Genomic DNA, 24,458 nt, shown 5'->3' on the forward strand with positions numbered 1-24,458 from the left:
TTAGTAATTCGTCTAACCTTTTATTAATGTTCTTAGCTTCCTTGCATTGGGTTAGAACATGCTCCTTCAGCTCGGAGGAGTTTGTTATTACCCATCTTCTGAAGCCTACTTCTGTCAATTCATCAAACTCATACTCCATCCAGTTTTGTTCCCTTGCTGGCGAGGAATTGTGATCCTTTGGAGGAGAAGAGACATTCTGGTTTTTTGAATTTTTAGCCTTTTTGCACTTGTTTTTCTTAATTTTCATGGATTTATCTACCTTTGATCTTTGATGTTGGTGACCTTCGGGTGGGGTTTCTTTGTGGACGTCCTTTTGTTGATGTTGATGCTATTCCTTTCTGTTTGTTAGTTTTCATTCTAACAGTCAGGCCCCTCTGCTGCAGTTCTGCTGGAGTTTCCTGGAGGTCCACTCCAGACCCTGTTTACCTGGATATCACCAGTGGAAGTCGCAGAACAGCAAAGATTGCTGCCTGTTCCTTCCTCTGGAAGCTTCGTCCCAGAGGGGCATCCACCAGATACCAGCTGGAGCTCTCCTGTAAGAGGTGTCTGTCAACCCCTGCTGGGAGTTGTCTCCCAGTCAGGAGGCACTGTCCCTTCAAGGACCCCACTTGAGGAGACAGTTTGACGCTTAGCAGAGCTCAAGTGCTGTGCTGGGAGATCTGCTGCTCTCTTCAGAGCCAGCAGGCAAGAATGTTTAAGTCTGCTGAAGCTGCACCCATAGCTGCCCCTTCGCCCAGGTGCTCTGCCCTAGGGAGATGGGAGTTTTATCTCTCAGCTCCCGACTGGGGCTGCTGCCTTTCTTTAAGAGATGCCCTGCCCAGAGAGGAGGAATATAGAGAGGGAGTCTGGCCACAACAGCTTTGCCGAGCTGCAGTGGCCTCCACCGAGTTCAAACTTCCCAGTGGCTTTGTTTAGGCTATGAGAGGAAAACCACCTACTCAAGCCCCAGTATTGGGGACGCCCCTCCCCCAACCAAGCTCAAGCATCCCAGGTTGACTCCAGACTGCTATGCTGGCAGTGAGAATGTCAAGCCAGTGGACCTTAGCTTGCTGGGCTCCATGGGGGTGGGGTCTGCTGAGCTCCCTGGCTTCAGCCCCCTTTCCAGGGGAGTGAATGATTCTCTCTCACTGGCATTCCAGGCACTACTGGGGTATGAAAAAAAAACTCCTGCAGCTAGCTCGGTGTCTGCCCAAGTGGCCGCCCAGTTTTGTGCTTGAAACCCACAGCCCTGGTGGCCTAGGTACTGGAGAGCATCCCCTTGTCTGCAGGTTGTGAAGACCATGGGAAAAGCGCAGTATCTGGGCCAGCGTGCACCATTCCTCACAGCACAGTCCCTCACAGCTTCCCTTGGCTAGGGAGGGAGTTCCCCAACCCCTTGTGCTTCCCAGGTGAGGCAATGCCCCACTGTGCTTCAGCTTGCCCTTCATGGGCTGCACCCACTGTCTAATCAGTCCCAATGAGATGAGCCATGTACCTCAGTTGGAAATGCAGAAATCACCTGCCTTCTGCGTTGATCTTGCTGGGACCTGCAGACCGGAGCTGTTCCTGTTTGACCATCTTGCCAGCCACCAGTTAACTCAATATTTTCATAAGCATTTTGACCATATTATATTAAAGATTTCACTGGGCAGGAAGAGAGGAATTGCAAACAGTATGTTAAAAAGAAAAAAAAGTAACTAGAAACTTAATGAGATTCAACAGAATATATTTCTGAAGTGGAATCTAGGAGTTCAACACTACTCCCCACCTTCTTGGCATGGGATCCCAAGGGGTTACTTGAAGGAAAGAAGGAATAGTCAATGTTCATCTTTGCATCCCCACTACTTTTCAGTGTGCATGGCATATAGTTGGCAGTTAGTAAATATAGTTTTAAAATTCATGTTGTTGGATGGATGATGACTTAGAAAGTCTACTTCCATGGGACTATGAGGTGGACAGACTTCTATTCTAGCAAGAATATAATTAGGCTTCCCTAGCCTCCTGAGAGTACATTAATGCTGCTGCTGATTCATCTGATGCCCAAAGCATATGGATCTGGTCCTAGTCACCTACGTAAAATGCCACCATACGAGTGCCTCAACCCAGGGGACTTCCTTGAATTGTCTAATATCCAGCTTCTTTTCAAAACCTAAGTGAGAGAAAAGATTGACATCTAACAAAGATCCCAAGAGACATTCAGTCTGTTTACCCTGGGATCCACCTTTATATCATGTTGACCAATACATTATCTCGTCCCATTCTAGAGACACCATCATTGATTTGCTTTTTAATCTTATATCTCAACCTTGATCAAGGAACAGCTGTTGGAAACTACCTCTGCATCCTATCATAAAATGTGTTGAGGGTATTATCTATTATATCATTTACCACCATCTGTATATAAAAGCCCATGAGAGAGATATCTTTAACGCTCCCTGCTAGAATCATCTTTATTTCCACCACAGGGATTAGTAGACTTCCTCCTTTCCAATAGTGAGAACTGCATAATTGATTATGTTTTCTTTATTATTCAGGTTGCTGGGAAATTGAGTCATTCTTTTTATTGGAACAAAATTCACATAACATACAAATAATCATTTTAAAGATACAATTCAGTGGCACTTAGTACATTTACAGAGTTGTGCAAATATCCCCTCTGTCTAACTCCAGCACATTTTTATCATCCCAAAAGGAAACCTTATATCCATTAAGCAGTCATTTTTCCCTCCCCAGCAACCCTGGCAACTACTAATTGTACTTCTACTTTCTGTACCTATGGATTTACTTATAGTTCAGTGTCATGCTTGCAGTGCAGTCAAACTCTATTAACCCTTGTGGTATGGCATTTGTAGACTCTTTCTTCCTGGTTGTTTCCTTATATTACTTATTTTGTTTCAAGCAAACAGCCTCAAGATTTTTGTGTAAAGATGAGCAGAGATATACACAAATAAGAATATCCTCCTTTTTACCTCCAGAGCCACTTGCCACCCTTCTTGCTGCTCTGCCATGATCTATGTGGTCTACACTATGGGCTCTCAAGCCCTCTGGCTTCCAGTTGAGTTTGGCTAATAGGGAATGATGGCAGTCGATCAGGGGAAGGGAGGACAATGATGACAAGTATTACTCTCCTGACTTCTTCCTTGTGGATTCACTGAAATTGGTCCCTTGACTGAAGGTCCCAGCTCATGTCAAGGAGCCCTCATCACTTAGGTCTTTCCAAATCCCGGTTCTACTAGCAATTCTATTTTTTGCCTTTTCAGGCTTAGTAGGGTATGGTCCCTATTATTTCTGGCCCCAGAGTACTGTATCATACCTTTTAGTTTCCCTATAAGCTTCTCATACCTTTCTAAGTTGTTCCTTTATTAAACTCTTCTCAAGTTATCCTAATTTGAATGTATCATGTGTTTCTTGCTGGGACCTGACTTAAACAGCATACTCTACCCCATGGTTCTATTCAGCTGTCAGTCAACATAATTTGCTCAGAGTCCTCTGCAGATGAGCAGGTCTGGTAGATTCTCCTAGAGCCAAACAATGTCCTCTTCCTCGTGTCCACTGCATTCACATAGGGTTCTATTAAGGTGTATAACAGGCAGGTTGACATTGTTTGCAGGTCAGGGCCATAATCCCTGAAGATGTGACATTTGAGCAGAGCAGTTGTTTAAAAAAAAAAAAAAAAGTGAAGGAAGGGACAGGAAGAGGTGGAGCATTCTGGGTAGAGAGAACAACATAAATGAAGGCACTGTAGCAGGGATTGACAGCATTTTGAATAACTAAAATAGGAGTTCAGAACTAGAACAGAGAGAAGCAGGGCAGAATGGTGGAAGATAAAACTGGTGAAGGAAGCAGAAGCCAGATCATGCAGGTCCTTGTAGACCATGTTAAGAACCTGTACTCCGTTACCAGAACAGCTGTTTTAAGGTTTTAAGCTTGGGATTAACGTGATGAGATATTCAATTTAAAGGATCACTCTGGATTGGGGAAGGTGAAGGGCATGAGAGGATGTGGGGAAATCAGATGATGGTAACTTGGACTAAAATGGTGATCATGGAGATGGAAAGAAAGGATGAAATTGAGAGCTATTTAGGGGGTAAAATCAAGAGAAATTTATAGGATCTGGGAGAAGATGGGACCAGGGATGGCTCCTGGGTTTCTGGTTTGTGTGATGGAGTGCAGCATGAACCCACCACTGGAGAAGGAAACGTGCAGAAGCAGTGGAGTAGGATGGTCTCACTCTTCAGTTTGGGACTTGTGTCGATGTTCCTAGGAGACGGCCTAAAATTGTTCTAAGTGACAAATATGAGCTCGGGGGAATGATGTGTGCTGGATTTAAGAGTGACTGAGGTAAGTGAAACTGTGGGCTACTGAAGTGAGAGAATACAAGACTGAGCTTCTGTTAACTGTTATCAACAAGCCCTGATTGTCTTTCATGAGATAAGCACCCTTTTTTCTTCATCATTTTTTTCTGGTTAGTTAGATTAGGACCTTACTATTATAGAATCTTGCTAGAAAGTTGTAGTTGTGCCCTGGAAACTTCTTAATGTGGAAGCTTCATATTATGTGATGTCTCCTTGAAGGTGGAAGACATCCCTCCAAACTCAGTCTTTAAAGGATGTTATTATTGTCATCCAAATATTTAAAGATCTGAGAATTTTCATTCCACCTTTATAAACATCAGTTATCAAGAATCACTTTTCTATCTAGCAGCTCATCTCTTCTATTGATTTGTAGGATACTGCGATTTAAATTCTAGCTACTGTATATTTTCATAAATTTGGTTAACCTGCCTTAACTTTCTCTGGTGAGCTACTTAAATGGCATCGTTATTTCTCTGTAGATTCACAGATTGTCATGACTAGGGAAGTTTTATTCAAATCTCTTCATTTTACAAGTGAAGAAAATGAGGTGTAAGGGAGATGATGGCTCGGGCCACATGCTGAGTTGATGATATAGCAAGAACCACCCTCTAGCTGGTCCTCAGCTCCAGCCTTGAGTCCCATATAACACCACACTGCCTCTTCCCTTAACCATGACTTTGAATTAATCTTATCTCAGAACTGTAATGCTTTCTACTTTAAGTTTTAAAGGAGATTCATTAATTGCATATTTGCATCTCCCAAATGGAAATATGCACTTGTTGTTTTTTCAAGCCTTAATGGGGCAAGTTGTACTTGAAGAGAGACTTATTCTAGTTTCCAGTCACAGAAGCTGCTGTAGAAGCTGTGGATGCTCTCTCTCTCTCTCACCCTCTAATTTAATGATGGCAGAGGATCTGGCATCCTTTGCCTAAGCTTCTTAATACTCCTACTCCTATCATTTCTTTCTACCAGAACAATTTCATGTTAATTCTTCATGATCATTGGAACATTAAAACCACAGAAAAATATAAGTTTTAATACTTTGACAAATATACAGGCCAGCAGAAAGAAAAAAAAACTAAACTAAAGGGTTTATATTTAAACACCTTTTGAATATCCTGATGACCTCTTTAAAAACTCTCATGTTTAATCATGATTTAGTACTTTTTAGAAAAGTGAATACTTTATGTAAGTATTGAGTAATGGTTGGTTGTAGTTTTATAAAATTTACATCTGCAAATACCTACTTTAAATATCCACTTCTTATAATAACAGTCCAAGACAGATACATTGGTGCAGTCCTCTCAAATGAAAAGGCCTATTGGAATACCAATTCAGTCATTGTATCAAAGACCCAAACTCACAATGCTCACATAAAGATGATAGAAGTTTCTTTCTCAATCTCTTGAGAAATCTGAAGATTTTAGGAACCTAGGCTTCATCTATCTCATGGCTTGATGCTTTGGTCTGCATGGCTGAAGATGGCTTACCACTTCTGAGCCCACATTTCACCAGCAAGGGGGAAATGAGGGAGAGGGGGGCACAGCCATTCTTTTTAAGAGCACATCCTGAAACATGTCACATCTCACTTCCCATCGGCTGGAACCCGGTCCCATGGCTACACCTTGCTGCAAGGGAGGCTGGGAAATGTGGTTCTTAACTGGGCAGCCATTTGCTCAGCTAAAACTTAGAGACCCTATTACTGACAAAAGAAGGGAAGATGAGATATCAGGGAACACCTAGCAGTTTCTGTCATTTCTAAAAGAGATTAAGTAGTAAGTAATCTAGAAACTTTATCATTTTCACCTGTTAAGCAAAATAAATTTATCTTTAGACATGACAAAACCATGAGGAAGAACATAAGTGATTGTCACCCCACAAACATACCTATTAAAATCCAACAAGACCTTGGAGAGTGGGTTTGAGAAATCAAAATTAGTCATTCTAAAATTCTAGAAAGGTAATGTGAGAAAAGGCCCTGGTAGGCCAGAGCCTCATGTGGGGTTTGGCTGAGCAGAAAAAGGTTGCCTTGCAGCATGCTTAAGGAACAGAAGGAGAAAGGCCAACTGCTGGGGGTGGAGCCAGAGGCATCACATTGTGTGCACTGAGCTCAGCCACAGATCTTTTTTAAAATTGAGAGGTGGGCAAATTAACCACTTTAGTGACAGAAGGACAACTAAAACAGAGACTGCAGGGACTGACAAGGATTCTTTACTAGGGTCTCCTGACTGAGACACATGAGGTGCAAACTACCATTGCACGTAGGCACGGGGCCCACTCACTGAAAACTCCAAGGTGAGAGTAACGCAGGACGCACAATGACCAGGTGAGACTCTGGAGAGAAACAAAGCAGCAAATGAGGGAGAAGGAGAGAGAGAAGCCAGGACATTGTCACTGGTCCTAGTCTGATGTCAGGAGATCAGAGAAATTAATACAGCAAGGTGAGTAAGAGCAGAGAGTAGCATCCACCATAGTTAGGTTCATGGGCAAATCAACCGTAAGATCTGGGGTAGTTGTAATACCCCAGAGCCAAAAACTCTTAGTAGATTAAGACCTTTGGCTTCTTGCAGATATTATTAATGAAACTCTGCTTGCTCTGGAATTGACAGGAAGAGGTATAGGCCCTAACATTTCAATCTTACCAGTCAGTTAGGAAACATGATGTTAACACATGCAAGAATCCTTAGCACTGGATATGCATGTTGTTGACCTGGATATTGTCATCTTTACTTTAAGAAATAATTTATCTCAAACTGAAGATGGCTGTCTCCCATGGACCTTTCAGCTTCATGACTCAATGCATATTACCTGAGCTTCAGCAATCAGAATACAGATTTCCTATTTCACTATATCTGAGTGGGCCTTGATGATAAAGATGTTCTTGCAGAAAGGCAAAATTGTATTAATGGAGTGTCAAACATCAGAACAGTCAAAAATTAGGAAAAGATTACAGACCCAGTATGCAGTCTTGAAAAATGAGATGACTCAAAGGCTTGAGGTCATAATATAGCAATAATGAAAATATCCTATATGTGTAACAAAGTGCTTTGTTCATTGGTTTGGTTTTAATAAACATTGTGGAAAAGATATCATTTTATAGGTAAGCAAGCAGGCTTAGAAAGTTTTACTATTGTTAATTGTCAATTTTGTCAAAATACAAAAAAAGACAGTTTTAGTAACTGGTCTTGTCTTAGATACCATGACACAAATATTTTAATTCCATGTCCCAGACTCTTTCCCTTGTGTCGTGTGGCTCTTCTGAGCTTTAAGCAACATCATGAGCTTTCTCATTTGTTCATGCATTCATTCTACAACTATTAGTGGCATACCTCCGATGTGCTAATCATTATACTAGGCACTGAGAATGCTGTGATTGATAAGACATAGTATCTGCCTTCAAGCATGCTTACAATCTGGCAAGGAACACAGGCACATCATCCATACTGGCCACTGTGAACCAGTGAAATGTATGCTACAGCAGCAGGAATAGAGCAGACTGTAGAAGCACATGTGAAAGGCATCTTACCAAATTACGACTTAGGCTTCCCGGAATTGATGTTGGCATTGAGTCCACAAATGTTAGAAGGAGTTGAAGGAACAAAGAGTGTTCCAAGCCAAAAATAAAGCATATATGAAGTTATGCTTGAGAGGGAGGTGATCCTAAGTGAGTTCCAGAGGAGGGAAAGACCCAAAAGCTTTACAAATTCAACTTAGTGGACCATTTCTACTACTTGGCTAGAGACATCATCCATCCATCCATTCTTCCAATCATCTATCTACCCATCCATTCATCCTTCTATCCATCTTGTCATTCTTTTATTTATCCATCCACTCATCCTTCTTTCCTTTCTCCCTCCTTTCCTCCCTCCATTTCTTCTTTCCTTCCTTTCTTTTTTATATCCATCCTTTCATCCATTCATTCATCCATCCATCTATTTATTCCTGGTAGGTGCTAAGATATTGATTGAATTAAGTAATTAATTTTAAAAACCTTTACTGAAAGACCTAGTATATGCTAGGCATTGTGCCAAGCACTGTAGAGGGGATAAAGATACAAGAGATATTATCCCAAGTGACATGAAGCTTAAAATCTCATTGAAGAGATGAACATTACACATACATTAATACAATACAAGCTGAGTGGAACAGGTGTGTTAAGAGGTGCCCTATGAATTTATCATTGGCTGTGGAGATATTATATGGAGAGAAATCTAAGTATCAGTGATAAAATTAAAAGGCTAACATCAAACTGAATATTCTTCGTCTCTTTCTTTTGTGTCTTTGCTTATTTGTTTTATTTTGTTTTGTTTTCTGAAATTTGTTCTTTGACAGATTCTGTGGCAACAGCATCCGGGCCACTACTAGTCGAAGTTGCCAAAACTCCTGGTGCCAGCCTTGGGGTTGCCCTAACTACCTCGATGTGCTGTAACAAACAAGTCATTGTCATAGACAAAATCAAATCTGCAAGTATTGCAGACAGGTAAGTATTGTAGAAAGTGCCTATGTTTCCGCCAGGCCTGGTGGCTCACGCCTGTAATCCCAACACTTTGGGAGGCTGAGGCGGGCAGATCGCCTGAGGTCAGGAGTTCGAGACCAGCTTGGCCAACATGGTGAAACCCCATCTACTAAAAATACAAGAAATTAGCCAGTCGTGGTGGCAGACATCTGTAATCCCAGCTGCTCAGGAGGCTGAGGCATGAGAATCACTTAAACTCATGAGTCAGAGGTTGCAGTGAGCCGAACTATTGCACTCCAGCCTGGGCAAAAAGAGTGAAACTCTGTCTCAAAAACAAACAAACAAAAAAAAGTGCCTCCTTTTCAAAAGTGCATGTGTGCAATTTTAAGTATATATAAACACATATGTACACACACTTGTGATACACATATACACATGCATAGACACATACACGTACACAAACACACACAATTCTCTTGCCAGTTTATACAGGTTTCACACAGAGGAGCAAGTTACTGTTGTAGGGCTTAAAAATTCACCTATGTGTCAGCCACCCCATAATGTCACTTTGCCTCATCCAGATGTTTGGTGGTTTGGTGTGGCCTTTAGCCACCAAAAAAAAAAAAAAAAAAAAAAAAAAAAAAAAAAAAAAAAAAAACCAAGCAACTAAGCAAGTTTTCTTGCTGTGTCCTAGGGCACTAGCCTGTTCTTAATGTTGGGTAACTGAGTAGATCTTTATTTAACCCTGTGCAGAGCAGTGATGGGTTTTCCTTAATTGTTGACAATTAAATCCTGCTACCATAAAATCTGATTTCTTTGTTTCTTAAATAAATAAAACAATACTTTTTAAAATATTTTTTACAATACTTGAAAAAAGTCCTATACTCTCATAGCATGTAAATCTTAGGATTTTACAACCTTCGAGGGTCTCTTAAAATATTCGCTTCAATGCCACAATAAAAATGAAACTTCATGTTTCTAATTAATGTTTTATACTCGCACGGTAAAAGGGGAAGGAAAAAAAGACTACCTTTCCATTTAATAAATTATTTTACAGCTCCTGGTAAGAAAAACCTCATCTCCCATAGCTAAAGCACTCCAAGTGCAAAAAATGTGGAATTACGTTTTTAGTTGGAAGAGATGACTTGAAATGCTTTTGTCTTGAGAAATAGACTATTCACACTGGGAATTTATAGATATACTGCACCTGAATGACCAGTCTCCCCTGTATGTTTCCAGCCCTCTTCTCCATGTGCCCCTCAACCTGCCTGGAAAACCTCCAGCCATGGTGCAGTGAACTGCAGCAACCCCCAGTAGTGTGGTCAGTCTATAGCTCCACTGTGGTCTTACCTGACATTCAGTCCTTATCAGTGACAGCCATTGATCCAGGGGTGTTCTCCAGTTCAGTGGCTCAGGGTGCTTTAATTTTCTCCCTCTGTTTTTTCGCATTCTGCAGGGGGTAACCAGTTTACGGAGCTGTTCACTTGACTAGTATGTGGAGATGCTGATGGCTGTGCCAACTTTTCTCAACTCATCCAGTAGCCAGCTCTTGAGCTCAGCAAGATGTAGCAGCCAGCCCCTTCCCTGCCCCCATCTTTCCCCTTGACTCACCATGCAGGCCTGGTTTTATTACTCACTTGACTCCTGCATAATTTCTACCATTATCAAGAACTTTTACACTAGTACATGTTCAACTCCAGAATAACATAATAATAAAGAACTAGTGATCTTGGAGCTTGTGTGAAGATTCCAAGGAACTATTAGTGAAATCTCCCCAAGTTATTCTTCTTCACACATAAAATAGACCCTATTCCAATTCTGAGAGTCATGTTTGAGATTCCGAAGATTTACCAACTCATGTTTACAGATAGAAAAGCGTAGAACAAACAAACACAGACAAAAGTCCAGGAGAAACATTTTCCTGTTTTTCCCTTTCCTCTTGCTCACTTTCCCTCAACTTTCCACACAAGCACACCAAAATAAGATTTTTTTTTTTTTAGAGAAGGACAAGAGAAAACATTTCCTTGAATTTTTCTGTATTTTCCACAAGGTTTTACTTCCTTATTCATATTCAAGGTACTTAAAATTTGACAGATGGTGTTTCCTATAACACTCAAACTTTTCTTTCTTTTTTTTTTTTTTTAAGTAAATGAAAACTGTGTGAAATTTTAACTATGAGGTACATGAAAGTCAGATTCCAAAGAGGAAGGCACCACCTCTTACCGGGTATTTCTCCTTTCCGTAGATGTGGCGCATTGCACGTGGGAGATCACATCCTCTCCATTGACGGAACCAGCATGGAGTACTGTACACTTGCAGAAGCAACCCAGTTCCTGGCCAACACCACTGACCAGGTCAAGCTTGAGATCCTTCCCCATCATCAGACACGGCTGGCCCTAAAGGGGCCCGACCATGGTGAGATGATCTACCTGGATCAAGCTCTTTCTCTGGACCTCACAGTGTTGCTCCCTCTAGCAGAGTTAGACTGGGTCTCATTCTGCCTTTTATTTGAGACGGAGTCTCACTCTGTCCCCCAGGCTGGAGTGCAGTAGTATGAGCTCAGCTCACTCCAACCTCCGCCTCCTGAGTTCAAGCCATTCTCCTACCTCAGCCTTCTAAGTAGCTGGGATTACAGGCACCCACCACCATGCCCAGCTAATTTTTGTATTTTTAGTAGAGACAGAGTTTCACTATGTTGGTCAGACTCATCATTTCTTTACAAAACAAGGTTGTGTTTGTTTACTCATATTCATCTTCCAAAGTCTTTTTTCCAAGCCACACATAATTTACTTGAAACTATAACATCAAGGAAAAAATTTTCAGGTTAGTGCTATTTAATATTTTTTTCTTTACAGTCTTTGGTGCAAATTGAATGTGCAGAGAAGGCAAATAATTTGACTTCTTGGTATTCATTTTGAATTTCCAGTCTAGATGAAGGCCAAGGAAGGCAAATAGTAAAACTCTCACTTAAAAATAAATAAGCAAAGTGGATTTTGATGGCAGAACCTTCAAATATTTGGCAGGAATCAGAGGGAACCAGTTATGTGAAGCATTGGTTTTCAATATATTTTGTCTTTTGCCAGTGTAGTTTTTTTCTTAGGATAGAGAACAACCTGCGTGACCAGAAATCTTGTCTGGGAGAATCAGAATATTTGACTCCATTTATTCAATAAAAAGTGTCAGCTGAAGGTATCTGCATTTTCACTCCCTTGAAATTCACAGATACATTTGCCGGGTGTTTACACCATCTACCTAGGCACCTTTAGGCAAAACCTGGTACGAGAAAGGGGTCTTTGAGCCCCAAATCAAATGAAGTCAGGTTCTCCAGTAGGATCTTTGTTCCTACTCCTTCTCCTGCCCTATTCCTTAAACCAAGCAGCATTCCTTTGTACTCCTTGAAATTAGAGGCCTCCCTAGTATTGTCAGGGTGGCCTGAAGGAGGATAATGCATTTCTGTATATTTAGACACAGTGCAGTTTTCTCTGAAATTGAAATTTTGCTTATGAGGGGGTCATTTGTATTGTGTCTGTCACCTTCTAAAACGCACTGTACTTCTCCACAGTCTGGGGCGGGGGGAAAGAGGGACCAGATAATTTTCATACTGAATCAGTCAGCTGGATGCAACCTTTTTAATTAAATGGAGCTTAGACAGCCCTGAAGCTAATGAAAATCTCTAGTACAACATTACCCTTATCAGATTTTAATTTTACACATTGGAGTAGAGAAATGATGCAGCATAGGCAGGTTATGAAAAGAAACTCAGCATCACAGTATTGGAATAGAAATGCAAACAACTGTAGGAAGGTGTCGTTCACAAGGATGCACACCATTCCTATCAGGAGGCCCTGTGGGCCCTTCCTGCACTCTGGCAGAGAGGAGAGATTTCTGAAGCTGTTTAAGTTTCTTTAAATTAACTGGCAGTCGTCGTTGGATTTGGAGCACAGTAGCCATAAGAATGCACACTGTAGTGCTCTCTCATCATGGGGTTTTGCTTGCTAAATTCTGGTATCAGCGAATCGGAAATGCACACCAGACCCTTTTAAAACGTTAGCGTCTTTAGCAACCTCTTTTATTTTTCTTTAGTTGGCCCTATATACAATTCATAAATAATTCAAATGTTAACAACTCATGGAATATTAAACTTTTTAACCTCCCAAGGCAACTTAAGATTAATTTATGTACTAAAATATATGGACTGAGAATGAATTTTTTGCCTTTATTGTGGAAAACCTGATGTTTGTGTTGCAGGGACAGGAAGCTGATAGGAAGTTTAGGTAATTCCAGCTTCCACTTCTGACTCCATCATCTACATTTACTGAAAGTTGTTCACTGTCTTTCTTATCAAGCAGGCATTTCCTCTGTATTACACATTAAAATCAGATTTGCATTTCCAAGAGGAAATACATTTTGGCTCCTAAACATAATTAAATCATAGTAAAGAAGAAAAACAAACACAAAATTATTATTATGTTTACAATTCTCAGACTTACATTTTTGACTAATGGAGTTTTACATAGTTTTACCCTTTCTCCACAAGAAAGTTCTGATTGCTTTTTTAAGATCTCTGATGCCTGAACAGTGTGTCTCTCAACACACTTCCCAAATTTTCAGATTTTGTTAGCAGCAAACCATACACCAAAGAGTTTTCAGGGCAATGTAGAAATGAATATCTCAACTTGGAATAAGAGATTAGCTATGCCTTTCACTGATAAATAGCAGCATTAAAGAAGCTGACAAAAATGAGTTTTCAGTGACATTAGAAATTGTTCCCACTGAGGGTTTTCAGAGACATAATTGGATTGAAGGAAACTGACATTTTAGAAAGGAAAATGTGACCAGAGTCACTAGACTCAACACATTCAGTACCAAGAGAGAGCTTCCATTTGAGAGCTCTAGGGCTACCACTGGAACCGCTGTGGTCTGCTCTCTTGAACATCCTGAACAGAGCAAGAGGCTGCAATTAGAGAAGAAAGAAAAGTAACTTCTGTGGTCATATATCTCTTGAGACTACAGTAGTGATGTCACCATGAAATGATACAAAAAGCATAATATTTTAAATGTGTTGTTTTCTTATCCATAACAAGGGATTTAGACATATCCATAGGAAGAGGTGGTATGTCTGGTGGCTGAAGTGGGGACTTTAGGATCACATATCCAGAGCTTCACCTCTGACTCCACCACGTGGGGCCTTAAGCAAGTTACCCAACTTTTCTATACCTCAGTTGCTTCATCTGTAAAAGGGGGGTCATAATAATACCTGCCTCAAAGGAATATTCTGAACATTATCTGAGCTAATCGATCAAAAGCACCTAGCACAGTGCCTAGTATATAATAAGTACTCAGTGAAAGTAGGCTATGATTATCAGCAGTATTAAATGAGAGAATGTCTATAAGTGCTTTTTGCAAGATGATAGGACATGCCAAAAATGTAACATCTTATTATTAAACTCTGGAAATACCTGCCTATCAAGTATACCACTGTAAAACAGAAAACATTTGAAGTGTACATTCAAAATAGGCAGCAGCTGTCTTCTCTGGCCTACATTATTTGTTCAACACCTTTTGCATTCATCATCCATAGCGTATAGTTGTGTGCACTACCTTATTTTTGTCTCTTAATTATTTTATATGTGTGAAGATTTAATCCCCAGTAATAATTCAAGATCAAGGTAAAGGGTATGACCTTTAACCTGCCTGCAGCAATTGGCACAGTCTGGGAAAGCAATAGGTGGTAAATAATATCTTCCTTATTGACTTATTAATTGTGCTTGACAGTCCTAACAAATGCCCAGTAATTTTCAAAACTCTCAGTGAAGAAGTGGGTCAAAAGGTGGGTGTAGAAACCCAAAGTGCATTCACCGTACCCTGTTGAAACAGATGGTACTTTGTGAAAAGTACGCTAAAGTGTCTGTGGTTGTATATTGGCCAGACCCAGTAATAACTGCTCTTGCTAAAATGTCTTCCTGTATACCCAAAGTAGAATGAGGATGGTGAGAGAGAATCCGTTAGGGACATCCTCTGCAATAAATACTCTTTTATCTCAAGGAAAATGCTGCTGCAGTGTTCACATGGACACTCTGGCTGATATTCCTGTTCATTTATGCATTTGTTCATTCATTCATGTATTAATCATTATATACTAGCACTGTTTTAGTTGCTAGAATATATTTAGTGAGCAAGACAGGCAAAGTATATCCCTACTCTTATAGAATTCACATTCTAGTATAGACAGACAAACATTAAAAATATATTAAATAAATAAAGCTGTTTGAGACAGCAATAAGTGCCATGAAGAATGTAAAACAATAATGAGGTAGCATGGGGAGGGCAGCTCCTTCAGCCAGGGAGATCAGCAACAACTTCTCCAAGGAGGTGGCACCTCGGGTGAGACCTGAGTAATGAGAAGGAGGCAGTCATACCAACAACTGGGGAAAGAATAGTAAGTGAGAAGGCCTTGAGGAAGGAACCTGACTTGTTCTAAGAGTAGATATAAGATCAGTATGGCTAAAATATACAAATGTTGGAGAGAGTGATATGGATGAAACTAGCGAGATAGGCAGGGGCTGCATTTGATTCTCTTTGTAATGGTTAGCTATTCAGGCTGGGCACAGTGGCTCACCCCTGTAATCCCAGCACTTTGGGAGGCCAAGGTGGGCAGATCACAGGAGGTCAGGAGTTCGAGACCAACCTGGTTAACATGGCAAAACCCCATCTCTACTAAAAATACAAAAATTAGCTGGGCGTGGTGGTGGGTACCTATAATCCCAGCTACTGGGGAGGGTAAGATGGGAGAATCGCTTGAATCCGAGAGGCAGAGTTTGCAGTGAGCTGAGATTGCACCATTGCATTCCAGCCTGGGCGTCAAGAGTGAAATTCTGTCTCAAAGAAAAAAAAAAAAAAAAGTAAGCTATTCAAACAGGAGTAGCATGATCTAACTTACGTATTTAGAAGGCCACCCTAGCTGTGTTGTGGAAGCTGGGTATGCAGGAGATGAGTTGGGGAGCCACGTCTGAAGATGTTACAGTGGTCTAGATAAAGGAGGTGGCAGCTTGAATTAGGAAAGTGGAGAGACGGGGGAATCCAAACCACAGACAAAGCAGTTAAGTAGAAGGAGCAGGCCAGATAGTTTAGGGCAACAAAATTATAGTGGCTATGAAAGTTTCTGCTGCAGATTTCTGAGAAATTCTCTAAACTTAAGTGTCCAGTGAGTGAAATTTGTTGAGTGAAAGATAAACTTATTTCCTTTAAAAGATACTTTATTGTTAGCACATAGATGGAAAAGTAGATAAATCAATATACTCTGAATTCATTTGTTTTTCTTCTGTGTACCAGCACCATGCTAAGCGCCGTATTTGCCTAATTCTCAGTATCCCTGTGAGGTAGATGATTTCATGATCTCCATTTGACGTTTGAGGAGATCCAGATTAGAGTGGCTGAGTAGCTGGCCAAGGTCATACAGAGAGGAAGAGTTGGAGGCAGAGTTGAAACCCAGGTCTGCTTCACCCCACAGTGATCTGTCCATGCTAGTGCTTTTTTTTCATGTACTGTTTCATTCTAGAAAGGATGCGAATTGACCAATTCAGCTGGCATCACAGTTGATGTAACTTAAGTTCTTTTCTAAATGACCCTCTTTTCAATGCATAGAGTATTTCACCTCTCTACATATTCACATGTAAGACACCTAACACCAGAATCTCAAAGTAGAAGGAGATATAAATTCATATGTTAAGCCAGGCCTGGTGGCTCATGCCTATAATCCCAACAACTCAGGGCTGAGGTGGGAGGATCACTTGAGACCAGCTTGGGCAACATAGGCAGACCCCCATTTCTACACAAATAAAATAATAATAAATTAGTCTGGCATGGTGGCATGGGCCTGTAGTGCCAGCTACTCAGGAGGCTGAGGCGGGAGGATTGCCTGAACCCAGGAGTTCAAGATTATAGTGGGCTATGATCACACCACTGCACTCCAGCCTGGGTGACACAGGAAGACCCCATCTCTAGAAAAATAAAATAAGTTCATATGTTATTTTGAGTTCTTTAAGATTATTAAATGGAAAACTTCATATCAGACATAAAAACAAACATTATATTGCTCATATTTCAGAACACTGGGTGGAATATCAAATCTTAACATTGAAACTGGAATGGAAACATGATAAAGATTTTCTATAACATAAAAGGGATGCCAATTTGAAATTTTAATAAAGTTTGAAATAAACGTTATTAAAATTTTATGGCATCAAGGAAATATAAAAACATGTGAAATATTTTAATAATTATTTCTAATATAAATACACTTTTTCAAAAAATCATAAAATATAGACTTTCATCTTCTCCTTATTAGATGGGATGCAGATAAGATTCTGATACTGATAGATGATTAGAGTGGTTTATTGTTGAGGAAAATCAAGTCCAAGTGATGGATTGTAGTGCGATTAAAATGTCAGAGCAGTAAATTCTGACGTGTGACTAGTAAACCACTTGAATCAGGCACCGATGTGATTTATTGCTTCTTCTTTTCTTTTTCTCAAAACAAGTGCTACTAACTGACCAAGATTTGCAAATCTTTAATTACTAATTGTGTGCCATAGATCTTTGAGGGGCTGACTTTTCAGTGAAAAAAAAAAAGTTTTTAATCTCTGCTGCAAAGCAGTGGGGGAGATTAGAAATTGATTCAGTAGTCATCTTAAAAGAAGAAAAAAACGAACTGAGGAAAGATATGCATTATTCCTGGGAAGATGAAAAGTTTACATCCTTTATGTTAATCATCTATTTTGCTGACCACTGAGAAAAGGGCAAAGCCAAATAGATTTGTTTTTATTTGCAAGCAGCTTTGTTTTTTGTTGTACTTTTAATTTGGGCAATTCAGTTATTTTTCCTCTTTTTTGGTTCTTTGTTTTTGTTTGTTTGTTTTTATTTCTCATCATCACTTCATATGGGCAGTGAAAATTCAGAGGAGCGACAGGCAACTTACCTGGGATTCCTGGGCCAGCAACCACAGCAGCCTTCACACCAACCATCACTATAACATGTACCACCCTGACCATTGCAGAGTACCAGCCCTGACATTCCCGAAAGCACCTCCTCCAAACAGCCCTCGTAATGTTCCCTGCTTTCTCCTCCTGGTCTTTTATTTCAATTATATTTTTCTCACTCTTTCCTTTTGGCTTCATGGGTGTTGTTTTTTTCTGTTTCTTATAGCAGCAATGTATCATTTCTGACATCTCCTAGGATTTTTTCTTTTCCATCAGAAAGCATTTGTTGTTAGGAAAGGATGTAAATGTTCAGAATGCTTTATTTGTGGCTGAGGAAGTAACAATTCAGAATATTATACAGAGACAATGTTCTCAGGTCTTCTTTGTGTATGTGGAATCACTTATGAAATTCATGTCAGAAAATATCTATGAAAATGAGATTATGTATTTGATGCATTGAGTTGTTCACAAAGTTGTTCTTTTGTTTAACGCAATTCTCATAGAGTCTCTTTGTATTCCTATGAGCTTATAAAGATCCTGCTGCCCCTTAGCATTTGTAGGCTCTTGTAAAGCATTGTCTCATGCTCCTGAAGGCTGTCCTCTGTCTGGCTAGAGTCCTTTCTAGCCATTGCTATGCATCATATGTGTCTTTCTGGATCGTTACTGGTTGGCAAGTGTGGCGGGCTCACACTCCCCCTGAGAGTGCTCTGTGCAACATCTTCACTCTCTTGCAGCAGCTTTGGTGTCTTCATCCTTCTCTCCTACCTCCATGAGTGCATACAGCCTGAGTTCCCTGAATATGGGGACTCTACCTCGAAGCCTCTACTCCACCAGCCCACGTGGAACCATGATGAGGAGGAGACTGAAAAAGAAAGACTTCAAAAGCTCATGTAAGTGAAATAACAGCCAATGGCATTTGGCCTGGAAAAAAAACCTGTGGGCATTGCAACCTTGGAAATACTGAAATTGTGGGAAGAGTGTTTCACAGTTGCCTAAGTGATCAGGTAGATGCTGAGCAGCTAACAGCTCTGTGCCAAAGACCATTGGCATGATACCCAGTATCTGTTTGGCAATGACTGCACCCCAATATAACTTCAGACTGAATTCATTCATACTACCTTTGCCTACAACTTTTTATTTGAGATTTGAGATTTTTCTTGCTCTTTTGATGTCAGAACATACCCAAAGGTATGATTTTTCCTTTAAGACTCCTCGTATTATATTCTGGGTAACTTTGGGCATGAAACCTTTGTTCTTAGTTTCTTACTCACTCTAAAGAAATTTTGTGAAAATGATGCTCCCCTTTTGATAAATATAAGATTCTCATGCATTCATTAATGTTATCATAAATTTCATACTAAATTATATTTTGTTACCCTCCTCCCCAAAACAATGATAAATACAAACATCCCTTTTTAAACTGTATCTCATTCCCCAAGACTCTGATACTTTTTCCAGAAACCTACCCCACTGGTAGTCAGTGATCTAACATGTATTTCTTTTTTTTTTTTTTTTTTTTTTTGAGACGGAGTCTCGCTATGTCTCCCAGACTGGAGTGCAGTGGCGCGATCTCGGCTCACTGCAAGATCCGCCTCCTGGGTTCACGCCATTCTCCTGCCTCAGCCTCCCGAGTAGCTGGGACTACAGGCGCCTGCCACCATGCCCAGCCAGTTTGTTGTATTTTTAGTAGAGACAGGGTTTCACCGTGTTAGCCAGGATGGTCTTGATCTCCTGACCTCGTGATCCACCCACCTTGGCCTCCCAAAGTGCTGGGATTACAGGCGTGAGCCACCACGCCTGGCCTAACATATGTTTCTTATTGCCCACTCCAGTCTGAGGAAGATTGGAAGGATGCTCAGTTTTACAATAAGCATCCTAAAGTCATGGAATTTCAACTATGAGTCTTGTAAAAATGATCTGGACAGCCAAACATGATATACACTAAGCAAGACTAGGAAGATGTGGTTGGCTACTTGCTTTGGATAGTGGTTGTCTGAACAGAGGGGAAAAAAGGTGATTGAATGCCTTAAAAAGAAAGAAATACAAATCACTCGTACATTTATCATTTCTGTTAGAGAAGATCATTCTCTCTCATCATGATCACATAACTTGCGGAAGAAGAGAACACTAGCCTTTCTAACTAGACCTAACCATAGTCTGGAGAGTCTGTTTCTTGTCCTGTATCCCTTTTGATGGCCATGATTATGATTCCTACAAAGAAATTTAAAGAAGATGGGATCTCTTCCTGTGCTCACCATGGGAATAAAAATAAGGAACATCCTTAAGTTACCTAAATAAAACGAAAGCCAGATACTTCACAGCTGGTATGGACTTACTGGCTTTTCAGCTTGTTTGCAAGAGATTCATCTCCCCAGGAGGATCTCTCTCCAGTCTCACTAGGGCCACCCTAAGTGCCCAAGACCAGCCATCACCCACACTGGGAACTAGTTACTTCATGACACAGGAACCTGAAGGTTTCCCTACAGTAAACTCCACTGCAAAAGACAGGGTCATCACTGTGGTTTGTACATGATTTAGACTTGCATATATACTTTACATCTAAGGAGATTTGTCAACTTTGGTATATGAAAATGATAGTAAAATTGAAATGGAAAATGGAAGACTGAATTTAGTCAAAATGAGAATAAAGTGCTCTTAGAGTCCCATATGTTTTTTAGTTGACACTAGAGTAAATTATTTACTCTTGGAAGAAACTAATTGAATGCAATATGGTGAACTGGTTATAAGCCTAGACTCTGGAACCAGGCTACCTGGGTTCCATCCCAGCATCATTACCTTCTAGCTGTAGGACCCTGAGCAAGTTCCATAAACTCTATGCCTCAACTGAAAATAGGGAAAATCACTTCATTGGGTAATTGTGAAGATTGCATGAGGTATGCCTTGACTGAAAATATGAAGAATTACTTCACTGGGCAATTGAGATTACATGAGATTGCATATGTATATGTGTTTTAGAACAACATCTGGTAAATAGTAAGCACAATTTAATTGTTAGCTCTTTTGAATAGTTTGTGTTAACTGTCATCTGCCTAAATCTGAATTGTCACATGAGAACATCTCTTGATATTGCTCTCAGAGTTTAGTGTTTTTCACGAGGGGTGCATTTTGGCCTAATACATAGGTCTTGAGTCTTCCATATAATGCCTTCAGGGTTCGTGGTGGTTATTTGTATATGAATTTTTTTACAGATAATGGCTTTGTGTGTAGTACTCCTCAGTGACAAAAATAGGCTAACAGCCCTCAGCAGGGAAGAGCAATTAAATTGAATTCATTAGTGTTCCTACTTCTGCTTCAAAGACTAGTATTTGTGTTAGGAAAGACTTGCTATGTTGATTAGGGACATTACTGAATACAAATGAATGATGTTTGGCTATCTTAGGTTGATATTTACATATCTTAAATTTTGTAGTAGGAAACAAAGCTGAGGCAGCGCAGTCACTGATCTGCATAACCAACTCATAAATTCTCACTTGAATCAGGACATTATTCTTTAACATGTTAGAAATATAAACAGAAACCTGTTTCAATACATTTCTGGTTGTTTGTGTTTGCTGTAGACATTAGCCACTAGAGCACCACTCACAATATACATACCAGAATGTTTATAAATGTGTTTCAGGAGATCATACATTTTATATTTTATTCAAACAATAAATTCCAAATGCTATGAACTTTTATTCACACTTCCAAAAGACCTGAAAAAATGATAGTGTTGCAAAGATTTTTTTTTGTTTTGTTTTGTTTTGTTTTTTTAAATGAGGATTTTTTTCTTTTATTGCACAGGTTTGGTATGGTCACATTAGATGTAAAGGTCTTCCCAAATAACTGATAATAAAAGTTTTATTGCCACTCTTACTATACCATAGTTTATTTCCACCACTTTATTTATGTCTTTATTCTTTGCCACCATTTGCTGCCCCCTTTGTAATACTTACGTTTCTATAGCAACCAGGCCATTTGTGTAGATGGTGAATCATGGCAAAAGTCACAAATACAGTAAAAAGTCCCTTTGCTGTATTGGTGATGACTTGAGACCAGAGCTTGCAAAACAGAAAATTCTGATATGTGTTTCCAATGCCAAGGAAGGAGATGCCCAGAAAAAAAAAATGAAACCTTCTCACATGAAAATTAAAACATTCTATATCACTGATCAAAGAGGAAATATGAGAAGTCTGTATATAGTGAAGTGTTATAAGTATTAAAACAGGAAGGTATCATGTTTGTTTCATAGGGAAAATAATGAATACAGCACACATTAGGCTTTGACGAGTGTCACAAAGCCCTGGAGGCATGGCCAAGCCAAGTCATAGAGGGAGCCCTCTCATCTCCTCTGCTGGAATCTTACTGCCCTTTCCCTGGCTGCCTGTGCTGCCTATTTTTCTGCCAAAGAGGCCAAGTCTCCTTCCAGAACGTCATCATCTCCCTGTAACAACAGCATGGCTGAGCAACAGATCTAGCTAGTTTGCCGTGCTTTCTGTTCCCCGCCACTGTACCCTGGGCCAGTGTAGAGACTGTCTCTTCCCAGTCTGCCTGAATTTCAGCAAAAAGTAGAAGTTAGAACACATTTCCAGAATAGTCTTTGCTGCTTTTGTCATCAGCAGTAACTAGAGAGAGTGCCACTGAAAAGAGCTGAAGGAAAGAAAATGAAAAAACCTAACAACTTTTCTGGTCCCTTCCATCGACCTGGGAACAAAGAATGGAAGATAAAGGCAGCTACTGGTAAGCTTTTATAAGTGACCATTCAGGGAGCCCTGGAAGGGGACACCCCAAGAACTGTCCTTACACCCTCATTTGGACAAAGGAGCTGTTGGCCGCCTCTACTGCGTTCCTGAACTGGATCACATGATACACGTGTGTTGAGTCTATGGCAGGTTGACTATAGTGTGGAACACTTTAGTGAGACAGAAGTCTTAGATTACAGGATCAATAATAAAAACACATTATTCTTTGGGAGGCTGAGGCAGGTGGATCACTTGAGCCCAGGAGTTTGAGACCAGTCTGGGCAACATGGCGAAACCCTGTCTCTACAGAAAAAGAAAAAAATTACAAAAATCAACCAGGTGTGGTGGCACACACCTATAGTCCCAGGTACCTGGGGAGCTGAGGTGGGAGGATTGCTTGAGCCCAGGAGATGGAGGTTGTAGTGAGCCAAGATTCCGCCACTACACTCCAGCCTGGACAACAGAGTGAGAGCCTATCTCAAAAAAAGAAAAAAAGAAAAAAAAAAACAGATTATAGTAATAAATGTTTGGGGTCCTTAGTTCTCAATATTTTTTAAATGCTTCTTATAGCTGATAGAAACTCTTGCAGCCTTCTAAATTAAATAAACATTGGGTAAATTTTTAAACTTTTGGAGGTGTTTTTGGCTCCCCCTTCCCTTTACTAGGAAGAACAAGAATTGACAAAAATACAGTCATTACCTGCAAATCTGAAGAGTTGTGAACAGAACCCTCTGTGTGAGAATGGGAATAGGACAGAGCAGGCACAAATCTTGAACACAACCTCAGCATACACCCGTTAGCAGGATTCAAACATAGGATGTCAGCAATTTAGTCATTTCCATCTTCACCTTGAGGAGTAGACAAGCCTCGGCCAAAGCTGGTAGCTAGTAGCAATGATGACTGAATACCTTACAGAAGCATCTGCTCCTGGAGAGAGAATTCACCATCCACATTTTCAAATGACAGGGGTATATTCACCTTCATTTTCTTTTGCTGGTTGACCACATTAATGAAGCAGGATAATCAAGCTCATTTTTTTCTCCTCCAAGTTAATATTGATTTTTTTTTCTTTTGGTTCCTTATCTTTAAATCTACAATATATCTTTTTCATATCTGGTAATAATTTTCAAAACTTTTATATGTGTAACTAATCAATACATATAATTTCAAATGAAATTTTGCTCTGTCAAATAAAAGATTCCAATATGTCAGAGGACTCTCAGAATTAATTATAAAATCATAAATTATTTACTATAATGCTATATGTATAATATAAATTGTAACTATATAATTATAAAACCAATACATAATATGTAAATTTATTTTAAATCCTATATTCAATTTTCTAATAATTTGTATTATCTCAACTTGCCTCCAGATAGAGCTTATACATTTAATAATATTCATATTAAATTAGTACTTATTTTCAAAACCTTCTAGAGAATAAAATTATTCAACTATCTTCTCTGTTTCAAAAAATATAGCAAGTCTTTCTTTTGAGAAGGCTTCACTATATCTAATATAATCTCACCTGTTACTATTAAACTGACCTCTTTTTTTCTTGGCTCTTTCTTAGTGAAGATGGTAAACAGCTGCCTTAAAGTTTCTTAAACAGCTTTTAACTCCAATTAAGTAGTCTGATAATCTATATCAAATTGTGATCTCAAATGAAAAAACATTAATGTGAACTTACAAAAGAGTCACAGAAAGTAAAGGATTCCTGATTAAGTCCAAAAAGCTTCACCTAGAAGATAAGTGGAAGTTACCTGCCAAACATGTGATGCTGTAACGTGATACTCCCATCTTCTATGAGACCTGGAATGCAACGTACTCTCCAGATCCATATTGACAGGAAATGGTGTCTCCCAGTGGTTTGGTGCCACTGATAGCAAAAATTATGATCTGGAGAGTAATCACGGTACACTCTACATCAGCAAAACCACACCAG

The 24,458-nt window shown here is 39.8% G+C and overlaps 1 protein-coding gene across 6 annotated transcripts in view; it reads left to right on the top strand.

Moving 5' to 3' along the window:
- GRIP1 (glutamate receptor interacting protein 1) overlaps positions 1–24,458 on the top strand; it is a 761,679-nt gene that overhangs the window by 634,600 nt on the left and 102,621 nt on the right. For 3 of the 6 annotated variants that reach the window (XM_030939013.1, XM_010379957.2, XM_010379950.2), the window contains exons 8-10: positions 8,667–8,814; positions 11,036–11,205; positions 18,503–18,658. In XM_030939013.1, the coding sequence (XP_030794873.1) occupies positions 8,667–8,814; positions 11,036–11,205; positions 18,503–18,658 (474 nt within the window). Of the gene's footprint in view, positions 1–8,666; positions 8,815–11,035; positions 11,206–17,736; positions 17,893–18,502; positions 18,659–24,458 lie in introns of all 6 variants that reach the window. The other 3 variants (XM_030939011.1, XM_030939012.1, XM_030939017.1) reach the window with 2 other exon arrangements.

The sequence above is a fragment of the Rhinopithecus roxellana genome, chromosome 10 (assembly GCF_007565055.1).
Source record: "Rhinopithecus roxellana isolate Shanxi Qingling chromosome 10, ASM756505v1, whole genome shotgun sequence".
NCBI classification, from domain to species: domain Eukaryota; kingdom Metazoa; phylum Chordata; class Mammalia; order Primates; family Cercopithecidae; genus Rhinopithecus; species Rhinopithecus roxellana.